This window comes from Oncorhynchus kisutch, linkage group LG20, assembly GCF_002021735.2.
Source record: "Oncorhynchus kisutch isolate 150728-3 linkage group LG20, Okis_V2, whole genome shotgun sequence".
Classification (NCBI taxonomy): domain Eukaryota; kingdom Metazoa; phylum Chordata; class Actinopteri; order Salmoniformes; family Salmonidae; genus Oncorhynchus; species Oncorhynchus kisutch.
In genome coordinates, this window is record NC_034193.2 from 43,139,400 (window position 1) to 43,158,107 (window position 18,708).

The window sequence follows — 18,708 nt, forward strand, 5'->3', positions numbered from 1 at the left end:
TGACTTGCCTGGTTAAATAAAGAAAAAATAAAGTGTCAATTCTCCCAATTTGTGTAATCATCAATCAAAGCAATTTCTTGGACGCAGATAAGTTATACCTTGATTTAGTCAGTAGATGTCACTGTGAGCCCTATTCCATTGTGCATCGTATGTCCACAAGGCCGTCCTCCATTACTTGGGGAGGACGGCCTTGTGGTAATGGCTGGAGCGGAATCAGTGGAATGGTATCAAACACAGTTGCTCTGTTTCCCAGGCAATATTATGAGCAGTTCTCCTCTCAGCATCCTCCACTGCTGTCTGTGTAAGTAAATTGCTGCCGGGTAAACTTGTTTTAAACTTGTGGAAGATAGGGAACGTTACAGGGACACTTGGGCAGATAGAGAAAGTTAGACAATGGACTGGGTCATCAAACGAGGGAAGAAACAATGACTGGATGTATGCTTTTCTACCATTGACACCCACCCCACCTCTCTACCCTTCTATACTCCCCTTTCAACCTATAGGAGTCAGTTCTGTTGTTTCTATTACCGTTTACTCTCAACATTGACAAATATCTATTTTGCATCATTGTTTTTAATGCAGAGACATACAGACCTGTCATCTTTACAACAAACAACCTGATAACCATATCTGGGCGTATTCATTGAGAGCACAGCCTGCTTTATAAGTAACAAGTCTTTTCACTCAACTCCTCACAGAGAGAGAGAGAGAGAGAGAGAGAGAGAGAGAGAGAAAGGGGAAGTGAATGCTGATGGAAAGGACAGATAAAGAGATGTCAGCAGCTGGATGAGATGAGAATCACACCTGTTCTGGTGGTCTGACGCCGGCTTGAGCAGTGAGTCATGACTGACTGTGTCCCTGGTCTGTCTGACATGTGACTGGCTCGTCAACGTATTGCCTGCTTACTGTTACTGATAAGACTAGCTATATGTACATATCTACCTTAATGACCTCGTTCGTACCCCTGCACAACGACTCGGTACTGGTACCCCGTGTAAATAGTTATCATTACTTATTGTGTTATTATTTTTATCTCTCTGCGTTGTTGAGAAAGCCCTAAGTAAGCATTTCACTGTTAGTCTACACCTGTTGTTATGAGGTATGTGAGTTGACCCTAAGGTTACTGGTGTGACTGACTGATACTCAGGTGAAGGTGGACAGAAGCAGTTTCGATTGGTTTGAGGATTTATCTGGATTGGGGTAGGCAAGTTCTCTCCTAAGGGACCTTCTGCACTTTAGGAATTGCTTACTGTGTGCCAGACTTCTAGTTTCATATTAAGTGGAACTGAAGACGTGTACTGTAGCAGGAAAACAAGACTATTGACTGGGTGACGAACCACAATAGTGGCCTACTTTAGCCACCAGAGGGCGTCGTCGAGTAAAAAAAAGCAGAATGAAATCTTATCAGTGAATCGCCCCAGCCTCCGGGTTGGACAATGGATCTCAAAATCCCATAATGTGATTGGAACTTTCTCCCAAATCAAATCAAGTGTGTTTTTACATTTTGCTCCCACCGGCCATATCTTTAGCCAACTTTTATATGCAAGCACAGTTCCCCATTATAATCACACTGTATGTACATAGAATACAGCCTAAACCTTGGTATTAATGAAAAATGAATCAAGCGGTAATCAATTATAAGTCCTACTAATCAATCCTACATGCTCTTTATTAATGACGGTCTATTTGTGCAATAATGTCCCCTCTATGGGACAGACATGCTTCAGCAGAGCCACAGAACATGTCTACAGAGCAGTCTCTCACAGCAAGTCTTCATAGCGACAGTTTGACGTTGAGGAGTTGTGAAGAGGGGAGTGTACTGTGAAGTGCTGTCTTTCTTTGAAGCTGTGAACTTCTCAAACTACAGCCTAAAACGAGACACATGAACTTTGAGCTCATAAGGATCGTTTATTTTTTAAATGTATTAGCACATAGTCTGTATTAAGAAGACGGTCTTTCGCTGTGGGGGCTCTTGCTGTTTCTTTCACAAGGTACACAGTCCACACAATGACCAGATTAGCTTGAATGAACTTGTTTTTATTTTTGAACCTCAGTAGTTTACAAGGAAAACAAAATGTACAGCAGAGTCTGTCAGTCAGCTTACAGTGAACGTAAAATGTACTCAGTACTATGTCCTACTGCTACTGCTGTACATACAGAGGATATTTGGACACACTGTAGTATATCCCAACCTAAAAGCAGCAGGCACGGCAAAGGTAATGCCAAATATTGACTGCCAATTACCCCCTTTATATTGACAATTCTGTTGAATAGTCACCAAAAATAAAATGAAGGAACACATATATTTCTGTAGAAAAGTTATTCCGCGGCTTAGTGAAGTAGAATAAAATGTAGTCCCATATAAAACATAAAACATAGATAATCATTTGATCAATAGTTATCTTTCAGATAATCCTGATTTCTTTTACTTTTGACACTGTTATTTGTCATAAATAAATGTTGGCACTTGAGTCAAGCATGATTATCCTCTATAAAACATTTTAAATGCTACTTTACTGAAATGCTACATTTCCTTGTGTGTGTGTGTGTGTGTGTGTGTGTGTGTGTGGTAACACTGGTGCTAATTAAAAACAAAAAGGAAAGTCCCTGAGATCATTTTTGTGTGTATGTAATGTTTGTACACAATTCATGTGTGTAAGTGTATAAATGTGTATGTATGCATTATTCCGTTTAGGAGTCTGACTACATGTATGGGTGTATGTGTGTGTTCACGTGCAAATGTGTCTATACTACTTCAACTCCAGGCGGTGCTCGCCGCGCGCAATGTGTGAGGAGAACTCATAACGGTCCCGGCTGCGGTGGCCACATACATTGCACTCCAGTGGGTCACGGAAGCCATGGCAGCCCATGTGGATGGTGAACATGACGTAGTCCAGAAACCACACCCTGCAGTGACCGCAGGGGTACACCGCCCCCGCTCCTGTACCTACCCCAACCCCTACCTCCCCCTCGCTCCTTACCACCCTCAGAGCCTCGATGGGGGGCATGGGGAGCGCGTGAGCCTGGCTATGGGGGCGTGGGAGGCTGTTGTGAGGACTGGGCCCCAGCAGGTGCCCCAGGCTGTAGATGAGAGGCTGGGAGAGCTGGGCCCGATCGGCGTGGAGTGTGTCCATGCTAGGGTGGCCCTGGCTGGGCCGGGGCAGGTAGGCGAGACCAGTGCTCTGCTGCTGCTCCAGCTTGTGACCATTGGTGAGGGCCAGGGGGCTCATGTCAGCGCGGCTCAGGGGGATGGGGTAGGCCCTGTGGGGGGAAGCAGAGTCACGGTCCTGGCCTGTGTAGAGGGGCTGGTGGCTGTGGTGGTTCTCGGATCCTGGGGAGGTGAGCGGAGGGTCCATGACGTCAGAGCGGTGGATCAGCTCCCTGTTGAAGCTCAGGTCCAGACACACGCCGTTGTCCCCTAGATCACCCACACAGGGAGAGACACCTCAGCATTCACTCACTCAGCACTGTGCAGGTAGGGCCACTAACCCAGAGCCAAAAATACATAAACTGTATATCTCTGTCTACCACAAAAATATATCTCTATATAAATGGCTCTGCAGTAACCATTTCGCTCTCAGAAAAAAGCCAGAGACGTGCAGTGGAGAGGGAGCCACAAGATAGCCACCTCCACTAACCATAAGGAGCATCAGCAGCAAAGGAGCAAGCTTGGTCACACTTGAAGATAAAAAGCACATTTTGTACAATTGAAATCTTGATAGCTCGTGTAATGGAGAACTAGCAGGCAGCCGCTGACCCTGTAGATAAACGAGCTTCCTACCACAGAACGAACACTAAGAGGGCGTGACAGAACAAGAGATCTGTGTCCCAAACGTCACCCTGTTCTATACGATGCACAATGGAATAGGGTGCCATTTGGTGAACTACAGGGAATAGGGTGCCATTTAGGACTCAGCCACAGAGACGAGGAGGAGACGAAGAGGCCTCTCAGTCTCCACGGCTGCAGCTGCTGTTCCACCACAAGAGGAGACGGAGGCATCTGCTCACGTTTCGCGCTCTCGTCTGTTTTTCAACCCTGTGGTCGAACACACCACCTCTCTTTTCCTCCTGTGGTCGTTATATTGCAAGATTTCAGTTCATTTGTCAGGGTGATGAGTGACAGGAGGATCTCTTTAGTCCAGACGCTTTGCTGTTTCTTTGCAGCGCCTCGAATTCTGAAACGAAACACTCCATGATAAGCGGAGGCGCTTGACAAGAAAATGTGACCTGAGTATTGGAAATGGGTACAACGCCTTAGGGTTTGGGAAGTCAACGTGATGACAAATCACTCATTTACTGAAACGGATGGTTTTCAAACACTCAGCAGTAGTAGTAGTAGTGGTAGTGCAGAAGTTTCAATGAAGCACTTTCGACTTGGATGTTTATACTTGTCCGTTTGTGTGTGAGAGTGTTCCAGTGTGCAAAAGGCACATCTCTCACGATTGCTTCATGTTATTGGCATTCTATTCCTATGCGTGGTTAACCATACCCACCTAACATATACATGAGGCAGGGAAATTAGGGCAGTGGTCTACCACCCTATGGCGCGGTGCAGCAGATGAGGCTGGCGTTCTGCCCAGAATTCCTGCTTGGGCAAGCAGAGCAGATAGACAGATAGACAGATAGACAGAGAGCGAAAAAGACAGACAGACAGACATGTAGCTTAGACAGACAACAATATGACACACTTTAAAAAATATAGATATATCATTAAAACGTACATTTATTTTAATTAAGTGCAACTGACAGTAAACACGAATACGATAACAGCAGCAGCAGCAGCAGCAGCAGCAGCAGCAGCAAGTAGCAAGTAGCAAGGGGTCAGATTATAGTAAAAACCTGACAGGTGCAGCAATGAAGCCAGTAATCAAAGACCCATTACACAGACATACAATTAATCCACTTGCTATTGAATTGCCAAATTAGCAATTTCTCAAAAGAATAAGCAACCAGCAGTCCAGTCACAAAGGAATCATCAAATCAAAAATTGCAATTCCTCATTATGTTTGAATGACTACATCTACAGCAAAAAAACATCTGCAGTTTTCACCGCCTACACACTCACCCATGCCTAGTTAACCCTACCAAGGTGACAGCCTGCAAGACAGTTGAGGAATGAGTCAGACTGGTCTTACCAGTGAACTTCTGTGGCATAGAGCTCTTGCGTTTGGCCACGTTGCTCGCCAATCTGTCCAGTAGCAGAGCGCGCTCCGTGCCCATGTGAGTAGTCCTGGACACGTGGGTGTCCTCACCGGCTGAGAGATACACAGAGAGAGAGAGAAGTCTCTTAGCAGTACAGAGGTACAGTAAGGACAGAGTGTGTGCTTTCTGTCCGCTGTGCTGCAACTGTCTACTGCCTCGAGCATTTGAGGTTGTGAAATGATCTTTTTCTTTTACAGAACTAACAAACAAAATGACTTTAAAATGAAACTCGCCCTCAGAGGAACCAATAAAACATTGAGCGCAGCCAAGATAACAAAGCCCGTGACCTCACTTCCTGGTGTTTTGCCTCATCGACTAGTGAGGCCTGCAGGAGGAAGACCGCAAGGTCGAGGATGTGCTTCCTCACCACACGCTATCTATCTGCCGTACTTACGACATTCAACCGACCACAAAACAACTAGGTATTTTTTTGTGTCGCAACCGTCCTGACTGTCCATCATGGCTGGCAAACAGACTTCTGGGGGGGGGGGGGGGGGGGGGGAGTGTGTGCAGTCAGAACAGGACACCGAGACGTTTGTCCTACATCTCTTCTGACTGACTTCCCCTCTGGTGTCCTTACAACACAACGTCTCCCACCACAACAGCCACAACCTATTTAGCTGTAATGGTGGGGCAACTTACGACCGTGAACTAAATGGAATGAAGCTACACAACTCTGCAGCCAGCAAATGTGTATGTGTGTATGCGTGTGTGCACAAATGTGTGAGTAGACAACAGAATGTGCACAGATCTGCGTGTGAGTGCCTGCGAATGTTGTATGTGTGTATGTGTGTGTGTGTGATTGCATGAGAAAAGTGTGTATGTGTGTATGTCTAAAGTGCATTTGTGTAAGTGTGTATGTGTGTGTCTGAAGTGTGTGTGTGTAACAGAGGGTAGGGAGGAGTGTTCCAGGGCCTCTCACCTCTCTCAGCGTTGCCTTTGTTCTGGATATACACATGGCACCTCTCTCTGTGCTCTTCAAGGGAGCTGCGCTGCTTGTAACTGCGACCGCAGTGGTTGCACTTGTAGGGCTTCTCTACTGTGAGAAAAGAGTTTCAGTTAAAACTACAAACTCCCACTTCAAACCATCATACACTTTGCTTACTGAGGCTGTTGTTAAATAATGGGGCAACTGCGATCTCTGCAAGAACCTCCCTTTATTTTTGAGGTTGTATTTTACTCCCTTTTTCTCACCAATTTCGATCTGGTCTCATCGCTGCAACTCCCCAACGGGCTCGGGAGGCGAAGGTCGAGGCACGCGTCCTCCGAAACATGACCCGCCAAACCGCGCTCCTGAACACCCGCCAGCTTAACCCGGAAGCCAGCCGCACCAATGCGTCGGAGGAAACACTGTTCACCTGATGACCGGGGTCAACCTGCAGGCACTCGGCCCGTCACAGTAAGTCGCTAGAGCGCAATGAGCCAAGTAAAGCCCCACCGGTCAAACCATCCCCTAACCCGGACGACGCTGTGCCAATTGTGCGCAGTCCTATGGGACTCTCGGACACGGCCCAGTTGTGGCACAGCCCGGGAAATGAACCCGGGTATGCGCCACTCGGGAGGCCTCAAGAACCTCCTTTAAATGAACGTCACTGACAGCCCCAACGTGATATCAACGCATGTCTAAATAACTGTGTGCAGACAGGTTATAGGTACTTACTTATATTTTGTGCACGTGTGTAAGTAAGTGCGAACAGATGGAAAATACCTGAGTTTGTGTTATTATGAGATGCATGTGTGGTTATACATATGTAAACGCAGGTGGCACACAGATGGTGGATAGGTACTTGAGTGAGTGCGCAGGTGTCCGCTGAGGGCGTCTCGCCTGCGGCAGGCGTAGCTGCACATCGGGCACTTGAAGGGCTTCTCCCCGGAGTGCAGTTTGATGTGGCGAAGCAGGTTTCCCTTCTGGGTGAAGGAGGCGCCACACTGGCTGCAGTGGAACGGACGTTCACCTGGGTGTAGGGAAAAACAGAGGGATCCCACGTCATGGAGAAACTCGGGTCAACACCGCCAAGACTTACTGATACAGTAGTTATGTAGCGCATAGTTGAGCTACTGTGGTACGTGAACTCGTATGTATTACTCTGCAGTACTGTGACTGAATAGGAGTTAACACTTGGTTTGTTATAAAGCAGACGGTTGAGTGAAGTGTACTTGCTGTGTTATAGCAGATGTTGAAATGGCATTTTATCAGTGCTAGGGCAAGTAATGCAGAGTGCATGTAAAGTCAAATGTGCCCATTCAGAGTGTGACGCACGAGTCACTGTACATATTGAAACACAAATATTTTAATCAAACACCTTGATCTACTGAGTTTATTTAAAAAAAATAACCATTATTTAAGGTCAGGGTTGGTTTGGCTGTGTTACTCTGCTCACCGGTGTGGCTTCGCTTGTGCACGAGCAGCACATTGATGCTGACGCAGGACAGGCCACAGATGTCACAGTTGAGCTTGCCTGCTGCCTGGCTGCGGGGTTCTGCTGCGTACGGCGAGGAGTCGGTGTGGGCGTCCTGCGGGCCTGTGCTCTCATACTTTACATAATCTGCCAGAGACAGGTCCTGTGGTTCGTTAAGGGTTTCTCCCTCTTCCTCCCCTTCCCCCTCCCCTTCTCCTTCGTCTTCCTCATCCCTTTCCTTCTCCTCCTCTTCCTCTTCTTCATAAAGGTAATTGTCTCGTTCACCTTCTTCTTCACTCTTGGGGTACTGATCGTCATTGTCGTCATACTCTTCATTCTCAGTTTTCACAGGAACCCCATCTAGGAAGGAGGGGAGAGAAAGAGAGGGTTAAATATATTTCCCTCCTTGGTTATTTGACTTCATGAGCACCTAGAGCAAATTGCATGAAACTAGTTATGGCTGGTCTATGGTGGTAAAACAACATTAAATAAATCAATATTTTTTGCTTTTCGACTAGTCTTATTTCAGCTGACCGGTTTCATAAACAGACTGACTGACTTTAAAGGGGCAATCAGCAGTTGCTCCTTCCATTTTTGGACTTATAAATGAATTATATGTACCCATAGATTCTTGAAGAATATAACTTATAAATGCCTCATGATCTTAATTAAACTGTCATAGCCCATCAGAACCCAAAATATATGCTTGTTTTACTCCAATGTTTGTAAACAAAGAACATGTAAACAAACCCTATATAGCCTCAAAACATGGTTAAAACTATAATTTTGATATCATGGATGGTCAATCCTTGCATCCATAGCTCTGCCTATGAATTTGAGAGTGATTACATTTCTCCAGTCCAATCCCTCAGCTTTTTACCGAACCAGCGGTGGGGAGAGGGATTTGCTATAGTTTCTACTGCCGATTGCCACTTTAAGCCCCAAAAGTTAGTATTTTGTCCACAGCCAGTGTGCGAAGAGAAAAATGCCGGTCTATGTTGTAAAACCTATCTAATGATTCTACATGCAGTTTTCTGCAAATATGGACATAAATAGCTTCCCAGCTAACACAGCATTCTGAGAACCCGATGATTCAGAGAGCTTGGTGAGAGCGTGGTTGTCCTATGATTATTTTGCATACAACCTTCCCACAACTTTCCGGGAATGGTGCAGGATATTTGCTAGGCTTTGGAATATTCTCAGCACATTTAAGGAACTTGACAAAAAAATATATATACAGTGCCTTGCGAAAGTATTCGGCCCCCTTGAACTTTGCGACCTTTTGCCACATTTCAGGCTTCAAACATAAAGATATAAAACTGTATTTTTGTGTGAAGAATCAACAACAAGTGGGACACAATCATGAAGTGGAACGACATTTATTGGATATTTCAAACTTTTTTAACAAATCAAAAACTGAAAAATTGGGCGTGCAAAATTATTCAGCCCCCTTAGGTTAATACTTTGTAGCGCCACCTTTTGCTGCGATTACAGCTGTAAGTCGCCTGGGGTATGTCTCTATCAGTTTTGCACATCGAGAGACCGACATTTTTTCCCATTCCTCCTTCCAAAACAGCTCGAGCTCAGTGAGGTTGGATGGAGAGCATTTGTGAACAGCAGTTTTCAGTTCTTTCCACAGATTCTCGATTGGATTCAGGTCTGGACTTTGACTTGGCCATTCTAACACCTGGATATGTTTATTTTTGAACCATTCCATTGTAGATTTTGCTTTATGTTTTGGATCATTGTCTTGTTGGAAGACATATCTCCGTCCCAGTCTCAGGTCTTTTGCAGACTCCATCAGGTTTTCTTCCAGAATGGTCCTGTATTTCTATGTACTCTCTATGGGGGTGCCACAGGGTTCAATTCTTGGACCGACTCTCTTCTCTGTATACATCAATGAGGTCGCTCTTGCTGCTGGTGAGTCCCTGATCCACCTCTACGCAGACGACACCATTCTGTATACCTCCGGCCCTTCTTTGGACACTGTGTTAACAACCCTCCAGGCAAGCTTCAATGCCATACAACTCTCCTTCCGTGGCCTCCAATTGCTCTTAAATACAAGTAAAACTAAATGCATGCTCTTCAACCGATCGCTACCTGCACCTACCCGCCTGTCCAACATCACTACTCTGGACGGCTCTGACTTAGAATACGTGGACAACTACAAATACTTAGGTGTCTGGTTAGACTGTAAACTCTCCTTCCAGACCCATATCAAACATCTCCAATCCAAAGTTAAATCTAGAATTGGCTTCCTATTTCGCAACAAAGCATCCTTCACTCATGCTGCCAAACATACCCTTGTAAAACTGACCATCCTACCAATCCTCGACTTTGGCGATGTCATTTACAAAATAGCCTCCAATACCCTACTCAACAAATTGGATGCAGTCTATCACAGTGCAATCCGTTTTATCACCAAAGCCCCATATACTACCCACCATTGCGACCTGTACGCTCTCGTTGGCTGGCCCTCGCTTCATACTCGTCGCCAAACCCACTGGCTCCATGTCATCTACAAGACCCTGCTAGGTAAAGTCCCCCCTTATCTCAGCTCGCTGGTCACCATAGCATCTCCCACCTGTAGCACACGCTCCAGCAGGTATATCTCTCTAGTCACCCCCAAAACCAATTCTTTCTTTGGCCGCCTCTCCTTCCAGTTCTCTGCTGCCAATGACTGGAACGAACTACAAAAATCTCTGAAACTGGAAACACTTATCTCCCTCACTAGCTTTAAGCACCAACTGTCAGAGCAGCTCACAGATTACTGCACCTGTACATAGCCCACCTATAATTTAGCCCAAACAACTACCTCTTTCCCAACTGTATTTAATTTTTATTTATTTATTTATTTTGCTCCTTTGCACCCCATTATTTTTATTTCTACTTTGCACATTCTTCCATTGCAAAACTACCATTCCAGTATTTTACTTGCTATATTGTATTTACTTTGCCATCATGGCCTTTTTTGCCTTTACCTCCCTTCTCACCTCATTTGCTCACATTGTATATAGACTTGTTTATACTGCATTATTGACTGTATGTTTGTTTTTACTCCATGTGTAACTCTGTGTCGTTTTATCTGTCGAACTGCTTTGCTTTATCTTGGCCAGGTCGCAATTGTAAATGAGAACTTGTTCTCAACTTGCCTACCTGGTTAAATAAAGGTAAAATAAAAAAATAAAAAATAAAAAGTATTTGGCTCCATCCATCTTCCCATCAATTTTAACCATCTTCCCTGTCCCTGCTGAAGAAAAGCAGGCCCAAACCATGATGCTGCCACCACCATGTTTGACAGTGGGGATGGTGTGTTCAGGGTGATGAGCTGTGTTGCTTTTATGCCAAACATAACGTTTTGCATTGTTGCCAAAAAGTTCAATTTTGGTTTCATCTGACCAGAGCACCTTCTTCCACATGTTTGGTGTGTCTCCCAGGTGGCTTGTGGCAAACTTTAAACAACACTTTTTATGGATATCTTTAAGAAATGGCTTTCTTCTTGCCACTCTTCCATAAAGGCCAGATTTGTGCAATATACAACTGATTGTTGTCCTATGGACAGAGTCTCCCACCTCAGCTGTAGATCTCTGCAGTTCATCCAGAGTGATCATGGGCCTCTTGGCTGCATCTCTGATCAGTCTTCTCCTTGTATGAGCTGAAAGTTTAGAGGGACGGCCAGGTCTTGGTAGATTTGCAGTGGTCTGATACTCCTTCCATTTCAATATTATCGCTTGCACAGTGCTCCTTGGGATGTTTAAAGCTTGGGAAATCTTTTTGTATCCAAATCCGGCTTTAAACTTCATCACAACAGTATCTCGGACCTGCCTGGTGTGTTCCTTGTTCTTCATGATGCTCTCTGCGCTTTTAACGGACCTCTGAGACTATCACAGTGCAGGTGCATTTATACGGAGACTTGATTACACACAGGTGGATTGTATTTATCATCATTAGTCATTTAGGTCAACATTGGATCATTCAGAGATCCTCACTGAACTTCTGGAGAGAGTTTGCTGCACTGAAAGTAAAGGGGCTGAATAATTTTGCACGCCCAATTTTTCAGTTTTTGATTTGTTAAAAAAGTTTGAAATATCCAATAAATGTCGTTCCACTTCATGATTGTGTCCCACTTGTTGTTGATTCTTCACAAAAAAATACAGTTTTATATCTTTATGTTTGAAGCCTGAAATGTGGCAAAAGGTCGCAATGTTCAAGGGGGCTGAATACTTTCGCAAGGCACTGTATATTTTCTTGGTGTTTCATTACCTTAACAGAATGTTTCCTAAATGTTCAAACATGGTTACATTTTATTTCACTGTTAGTAATGTTCTAGGAACGTTCTCCAAATGGTTTGACATTGGGAATGTTCTCAAATTGTTGAGAGAATGTTAAGAAACTTAAGAAACAACTTTATTCTTCAGGAATTTCATTACTTCAATATAACGTTTCCTACAGATTTCCTCGTGGTTCCATTTAAAGTAATGTTCTCAAATTGTTCCAAGAACATTAAGAAACAATGTTCTTCTGTGGGAATTTCAGTACGTCAGCAATTACGTTTCCTACAAGTTTCCTCATGTTTCTATTTAAAAGACATGTTCTCAAATTGTTCCGAGAACCAAAATGTTGTAATTTTCTAAGAATGTAATTTAAAAACATACATTCCGAAAACTTTCCATAAAAAACATAACACTTTCGTAACGTTCAGAGATGTACATTTACATTCTGCCCTCAGCATCAACAAAACTCTCCCTAAACTCTACCTTGTTAATGGTGTTGGCCGTGCCCACTAATTGGCCACACCTGATCTTAATGAGTGCTTGCATGGTATGCTAGCTCCATCCTGGTGGCGCAGTGGACTAATTCCATGGTTAGAGAAGAGAAGATTATTGGTTCAAATCTTCACTGATGGTGTGTCACAATAAAAAATAAAGATGTTTGCATAAGTACTGATTCATAAGGAAATTGATTTTCATGTGTCTTATCTGTGCTTGGATTTCAAAAAAGTTAACCCACAATAAGATAGCAGTGTTATTAAGTGTTATTGAAACATTCAGGTGAAAGGTTTAAGGAAGTTATTAAAAAACCTCCAAATAACCTATAATTTTCATTCTCAGAGCTTTAATAAAACCTCCCAGGAAAACTTTCAAGGAACCAGAGTAAAACATTCTCATAACCTCCCTGCAACTTAAAAATAAAATTCTCATAACGTTTAAAAAACGTTCATTTTTACCAGTCAGGAAACATATGGCTTCGTTCCCACAACCAATGTGAAACTGAAAATATACAGTACCAGTCAAAAATGTGGATACATCTACTCATTCAAGGGTTTTTCTTTTTTTTAAACCATTTTCTACGTTGTAGAATAATAGTGAAGACATCAAAACTATGAAATAACACATTTAGAATCATGTAGTAACCAAAAAAGTTTTAAACAAATCAAAATATATTTTTTATTCTTCAAATTAGCCATGACAACTTTGCACACTCTTGGCATTCTCCAAACCAGCTTCACCTGGAATGCTTATCCAATAGTCTTGAACGAGTTCCCACATATGCTGAGCACTTGTTGGCTGCTTTTCCTTCACTCTGCGGTCCAACTCATCCCAAACCATCTCAAATGGGTTGAGGCCGGGTGATTGTGGAGGCCAGGTTATCTGATGCAGCACTCCATCATTCTCCTTCTTGGACAAATATCCCTTGCACAGCCTGGAGGTGTGTTTTGGGTCATTGTCCTGTTGAAAAACAAATGATAGTCCCACTAAGCGCAAACAAGATGGGATGGCGTATTGCTGCAAAATGCTGTGGTAGCCATGTTGGTTAAGCGTGCCTTAAATTATAAATAAATCACTGACAGTGTCACCATCACACCACCTCCTCCATGCTTCACGGTGGGAACCACACATCATCCATTCATATACTCTGCGTCTCACAAAGGCACAGCGGTTGGAACCAAAAATCTCAAATTTGGACCAAAGGACAGACTCCCACCGGTCTGATGTCCATTGATCTTGTTTCTTGGCCCAAGCAAGTCTCTTCTTCTTATTGGTATCCTTTAGTAGTGGTTTCTTTGTGCAGCAATTCGACCATTAAGGCCTGAATCACACAGTCTCTTCTGAACAGTTGATGTTGAGATGTGTCTGTTACATGAACTTTGTGAAAATCATTTTTGGGCTGCTGTTAACTCTAATGAACGTATCCTCTGCAGCAGAGGTAACTCTGGGTTGTTCCTTTCCTGTGGCGGTCCTCATGAGGGACAGTTAACTCCAATGAACTTATCCTCTGCAGCAGAGGTAACTCTGGGTCTTCCTTTCCTGTGGTGGTCCTCATGAGGGACAGTTTCATCATAGCACTTGATGGTTTTTGCGACTGCACTTGAAGAAACTTTCAAAGTTCTTGAAATGTTGCGCATTGACTGACCTTTGTGTCTTAAATTAATGATGGACTGTTTGCTTATTTGAGCTGTTCTTGCCATAATATGGACTTGGTCTTTTACCACCCCTACCTTGTCACAACACAACGGATGTGCTCAAACGTATTAAGAAGGAAAGAAATTCCACAAATGAACTTTTAACAAGGCACAGCTGTTAATTGAAATGCATACCAGGTGACTACCTCATGAAGCTGGTTGAGAGAATGCCAAGACTGTGCAAACGCTGTCATCAAGGCAAAGGGTGGCTACTTTGAAGAATTTGTTTAACACTTTTTAGGTTACTACATGATTCCATATGTGTTATTTCATAGTTTTGATGTCTTCACTATTATTCTACAATGTAGGAAATAGTCAAATAAAGAAAAACCCTTGAATGAGAAGGTGTGTCCAAACTTTTGACTGGTACTGTACATTCCCACAACTTCCAAAGCACCAAATATGCTAGCTGGGTTAGCAGAGCTCCATGGGACCAATCATCAGACAGAAACTTCTACAAGGTTTTGTGATAAACACCACATCTCCACTTCTACATTTGTATTTACGCTTAGAATATTTTATAATATTGACACCAGCCCGTCTCCTAGTTTGGTTAGGCGAATTTAGGACAAGGCAGACTGCCAGAGAAAGATTTAGGAGATGTTTTTCGTAGATAACAGCAAGGCATTTCCTTTCTATGCTCAGAAACCAGAACCAGGGCAGGGACAAAGCGGCAAAGAGAAACCTCTCAGTCAACGTCGAAGAAAAGAAAACAACAGCCATGCTTCATCTTCTTCTGATCATACAGATTGAGAGCATTGCCCTCCCCATAAGTGTAGCATTGCCTTTTCAAGTTAGAAGTGTATACCCCAAACCACGCAAGTGTGCAACCCAAGTCCTTAAAAGTACATAACTCAAACCCAGCAAATGTACACCAATATAGGGCTGGGAGATATATTGTGAATACCTACATACCGGTATGGATTTTTCAAATACCATATTTAAAGATGTTTTTCATACAGTGCTAAATAACTTAAAATGGACTACTTCACTGTCAGTATTATCCTAGTTTGATCACGAATAAAAAACAGAATTTGTTGCCATTCTAGGGTCATGTCCTACTTCTAAACCATATTTGGAACATTTATTGTTCAGAAACATACAATTCTGTCAAATGTCGCCATACCATCAAAAATAAGAAAAATATAGCGAAATGATATTTGGGCCATATCGCCAAGCCCCACACCAATAAGCCCTGCAAGAGTAGGCCTACACCCCAAGCATTGCAAGTTTAAGACCCAAACCCTGCAAGTGTGCACCTCATACCATACAAGTAAATCCCAAGCTCTGCAGTGTATAGGTATATCCCCTAAGTCCTACAGTCTATATATTCTACAACTGCACCTGTGTACACGTCAAGTCCTGGGCTCTGGCCTGCAATGCCTGTCCCTGCTGAGAGTCAACCAACCCCTGTCGAGACTCAAGTTATATTCCATCCAGAAACCACATTGTGGTCTCAGCGGTGGCTGATGCTCTTCCTTGTCATGCAAAGCGCTCAGAGGTACGATGGAAACTTTGCACAGAGAGAGGCCCTATATAGAGTCCAGGGCCTGAGCGCAGTGAACCGCAGGGCGCGCTTCAGTAGAAATTCTGAGCTACAGGGTTACACCCCGACTGTGTAGTTGTGACAAAATACTAAAATAAGGAAGCGCATGGCCTCCAATAGTAGCTCCAGCAGACTTACACCACACCGGTAACACTTTATTTAAGGGTCCATAATAAACCATTTATAAGGCATTTAAAAACAGTTTTATACACCATTTTATTTATTATTACTCCCACATCTGTAAATGTTAGTAAGTTAGTTATTCACACATGTATATATATATTTCCTTAAACATCCTGTGTTGTGTGCCTATTCTTTTGCCAGGTACTGCAGGAATGTCTGCCAATGGCATGCCCGTCTTTTTGTGAGGTATTACACTGCTCACTCAAAACATGTATAAAGTACACATAAAGTATCAATTGTGCTCACTTTAGATTAGGGACTGCAAATAAAACGCATGTATACTTATGATTAGTAATGATTCATAAATGGTTTATACATGTCTAAGTAATGATTAATAAATGCCTTATACATAGTTTTTTTTTACTACAGACCCGTAAAATAAAGTGTTAACAGCAACTCCTCTAACTCGGGTTGTAAAATGGAGTCAATGTCTGGTTAACACTGGTGGTCTTGGGCGTCTGACCCCCTTTGTTCACAGCCTCTGTTAAGCCCAATGACTTGTTGCATTTCATCCCATAGGTCGGTTGAGTATTGAACGCAAGTGGGTAAACGAGTCAATACAGCATGGTTTTGGGGCAATGTTCTCATCAACACATGTTTTGTACCTGTCATTCCCTCGTTTCCTGTGGGTTCTGAGCACTCCATTCCACTCTCCGAGGTCTTCCCTGGGGCCTCCTCTTCCTCTCCCTGTCTCTCCCCTGCCCCTTCTCCTCTCTCCTCCTCCTCTGCCCGTGGCCTCTCATCTGTCACGGCGCTGCTAACGTCTGTGAAGAGACCATAGAGCCTAACATACATCTCAAACTGTATACGTTTTTTGGGGGGCATCATTTTTTTGTAAGTCAATTCATGACCACATCCTTTTTGCAACAGTAAAGATGATTAGCCTATGGTATGAAATATAAGTTAGGGTGAAAGTTCTACGTTGAAAAAAGCATACCCATCGTTTCATCTTGTGATGACTTGAGCTCTTGTTTTTCCTCTGTGTTCATCTTCAATGATTCTCTGTGGAAATAAAAACACAAAAGAGGCAGTGTGCCAAATAACCCATTACTGCAAAAGTTAACATGAACCTCAGAAAGCACTAAATCGGTTATTATATGCTAAATAATATTGATTTCATTTGGCATATTTCCATGGAATTAGTGACTTTTCATGCAATAAGCCACTAAGTAGGGCATACGCAATGCAATATGTATATATATTTAAAAAATGTTCATGAAAATAACCATGAAAACGACTAAAGAAATGTGTTGTAAATTGTTCGTGCATGGTCCATTGCTCAACCCTAGCAGTTCATTCAAATGAAGAAGAAAAAAATATGACGATCACTGAACATGCATTTCCTGCCAAGATGATGCAAATAGAAAACTGTGAAAGAGACAATTCTACACTTCTACAGCAATGTAGCCATACAATTCTCCAGCATATTATTTTATTTTTCAACAGAAAAGACACCCTGCCATTGAGGTAGTTCATTGATTTGACAAAGTTAAGCCCTATTTCTTACAGTACACATAGGTTTTTTCATGCTTAAAACAATATAAAACTCTCATTATCACACGACTTTTTGAATTATAGCTAAATGCACCTATTTTAATGTGAACTATTCCGTTTTTTTTCTATACAGTAGGCTTATCTTCCTATTCCCATTTCACATTCCTGTTAAAAATATATTTAACTCGGGGAAGACAACAGCAGTTTTCATAATCTCTTTTTAAAACGTCTCACCTGTAATGTGTGTATCTCCCCCCTGATACTGAAGCGCTCACGTCCAGTTTTAAATTCACCTGTCTCTCCCGCCGTTCAGATTCCCTTCTCCGCCACTGGATCGCCTCGGGTTATGGATAAGCCAAAGTTGACGTCATACGCTAAACTTTGGAGACCGTCTTAAAGGAACAGGCGACTGATTTTTTTGTTGCCTAAACGAAGTGATGGAAATACTTTGTAATGGCATGGGAAGACTAGAGTGAAGACATGTTAAGAATGGAGGTGAAGTGAAACTGTTGAAGTGGTGAATATGCGTTATACATGTATGCATGGATTTATCATTATGATATGAATGACTACGATCCATCAAAACAGGATATTACAGTAGACGTTCAATGACGGGCTCCGAATAATATACAAGTAACCCACCTTGTGGCCAAAGACTGCTACTGCCTCCTCTTTCCATTTAAAGTGTTTTTGTGCATGTATCCCTGCCAATTATTTAATAATTTGCCAGTAAGTCTATCCACTGATTGCATGAATAGACCATGACCAAGCATGGTAATTGCTGTCAGAGGAAACATTTGTTTGGGTAATAGATATTGATGCATTCATGTGGTCTACCGGCTCAAACAGCCTTTTGTTCTGTCTACCACAGGTAACCTTTTGTTCTGTCTACCACAGGTAACCTTTTGTTCTGTCTACCACAGTTAACCTTTTGTTCTGTCTACCACAGTTAACCTTTTGTTCTGTCTACCACAGGTAACCTTTTGTTCTGTCTACCACAGGTAACCTTTTGTTCTGTCTACCACAGGTAACCTTTTGTTCTGTCTACCACAGTTAACCTTTTGTTCTGTCTACCACAGTTAACCTTTTGTTCTGTCTACCACAGGTAACCTTTTGTTCTGTCTACCACAGGTAACCTTTTGTTCTGTCTACCACAGTTAACCTTTTGTTCTGTCTACCACAGGTAACCTTTTGTTCTGTCTACCACAGTTAACCTTTTGTTCTGTCTACCACAGGTAACCTTTTGGTTATAACGGGATCATCGCTTTCTATAGCCTATACTGTGTGTGTGAATATGTGCTCATTAGAGCTGTGGCATTGGACATTTCGGAACTAATGCAGAGCAGCAAAAAGTGCTTTACTGCAGCTTGGGACAAGCAATCAGGTGTGTGTGTATTGTAGGACACTGACTAACAGAATCA

At 42.9% G+C, this 18,708-nt stretch overlaps 1 protein-coding gene across 2 annotated transcripts; it reads right to left on the bottom strand.

Annotated features, from left to right (window-relative positions):
• Positions 1-2,016: 2,016 nt before the first annotated feature.
• LOC109865284 (zinc finger protein Aiolos-like) lies at positions 2,017-17,772 on the bottom strand. Of its 2 annotated transcripts, XM_031799644.1 has the most exons (8): positions 17,522-17,772; positions 16,731-16,795; positions 16,399-16,557; positions 7,584-7,961; positions 6,990-7,157; positions 6,125-6,241; positions 5,136-5,255; positions 2,017-3,418 (listed from the first exon to the last, which is right to left on the bottom strand). In XM_031799644.1, exons 2-8 carry the CDS (start codon positions 16,780-16,782, stop codon positions 2,751-2,753), a joined length of 1,662 nt encoding a protein of 553 aa, XP_031655504.1. In that variant the 5' UTR covers positions 16,783-16,795; positions 17,522-17,772; the 3' UTR covers positions 2,017-2,750. The 2 variants fall into 2 exon arrangements, with proteins under 2 accessions (XP_031655504.1, XP_031655503.1); XM_031799643.1 differs by having other exon boundaries at positions 16,731-17,772.
• Between the last annotated feature and the right edge of the window lie 936 nt (positions 17,773-18,708).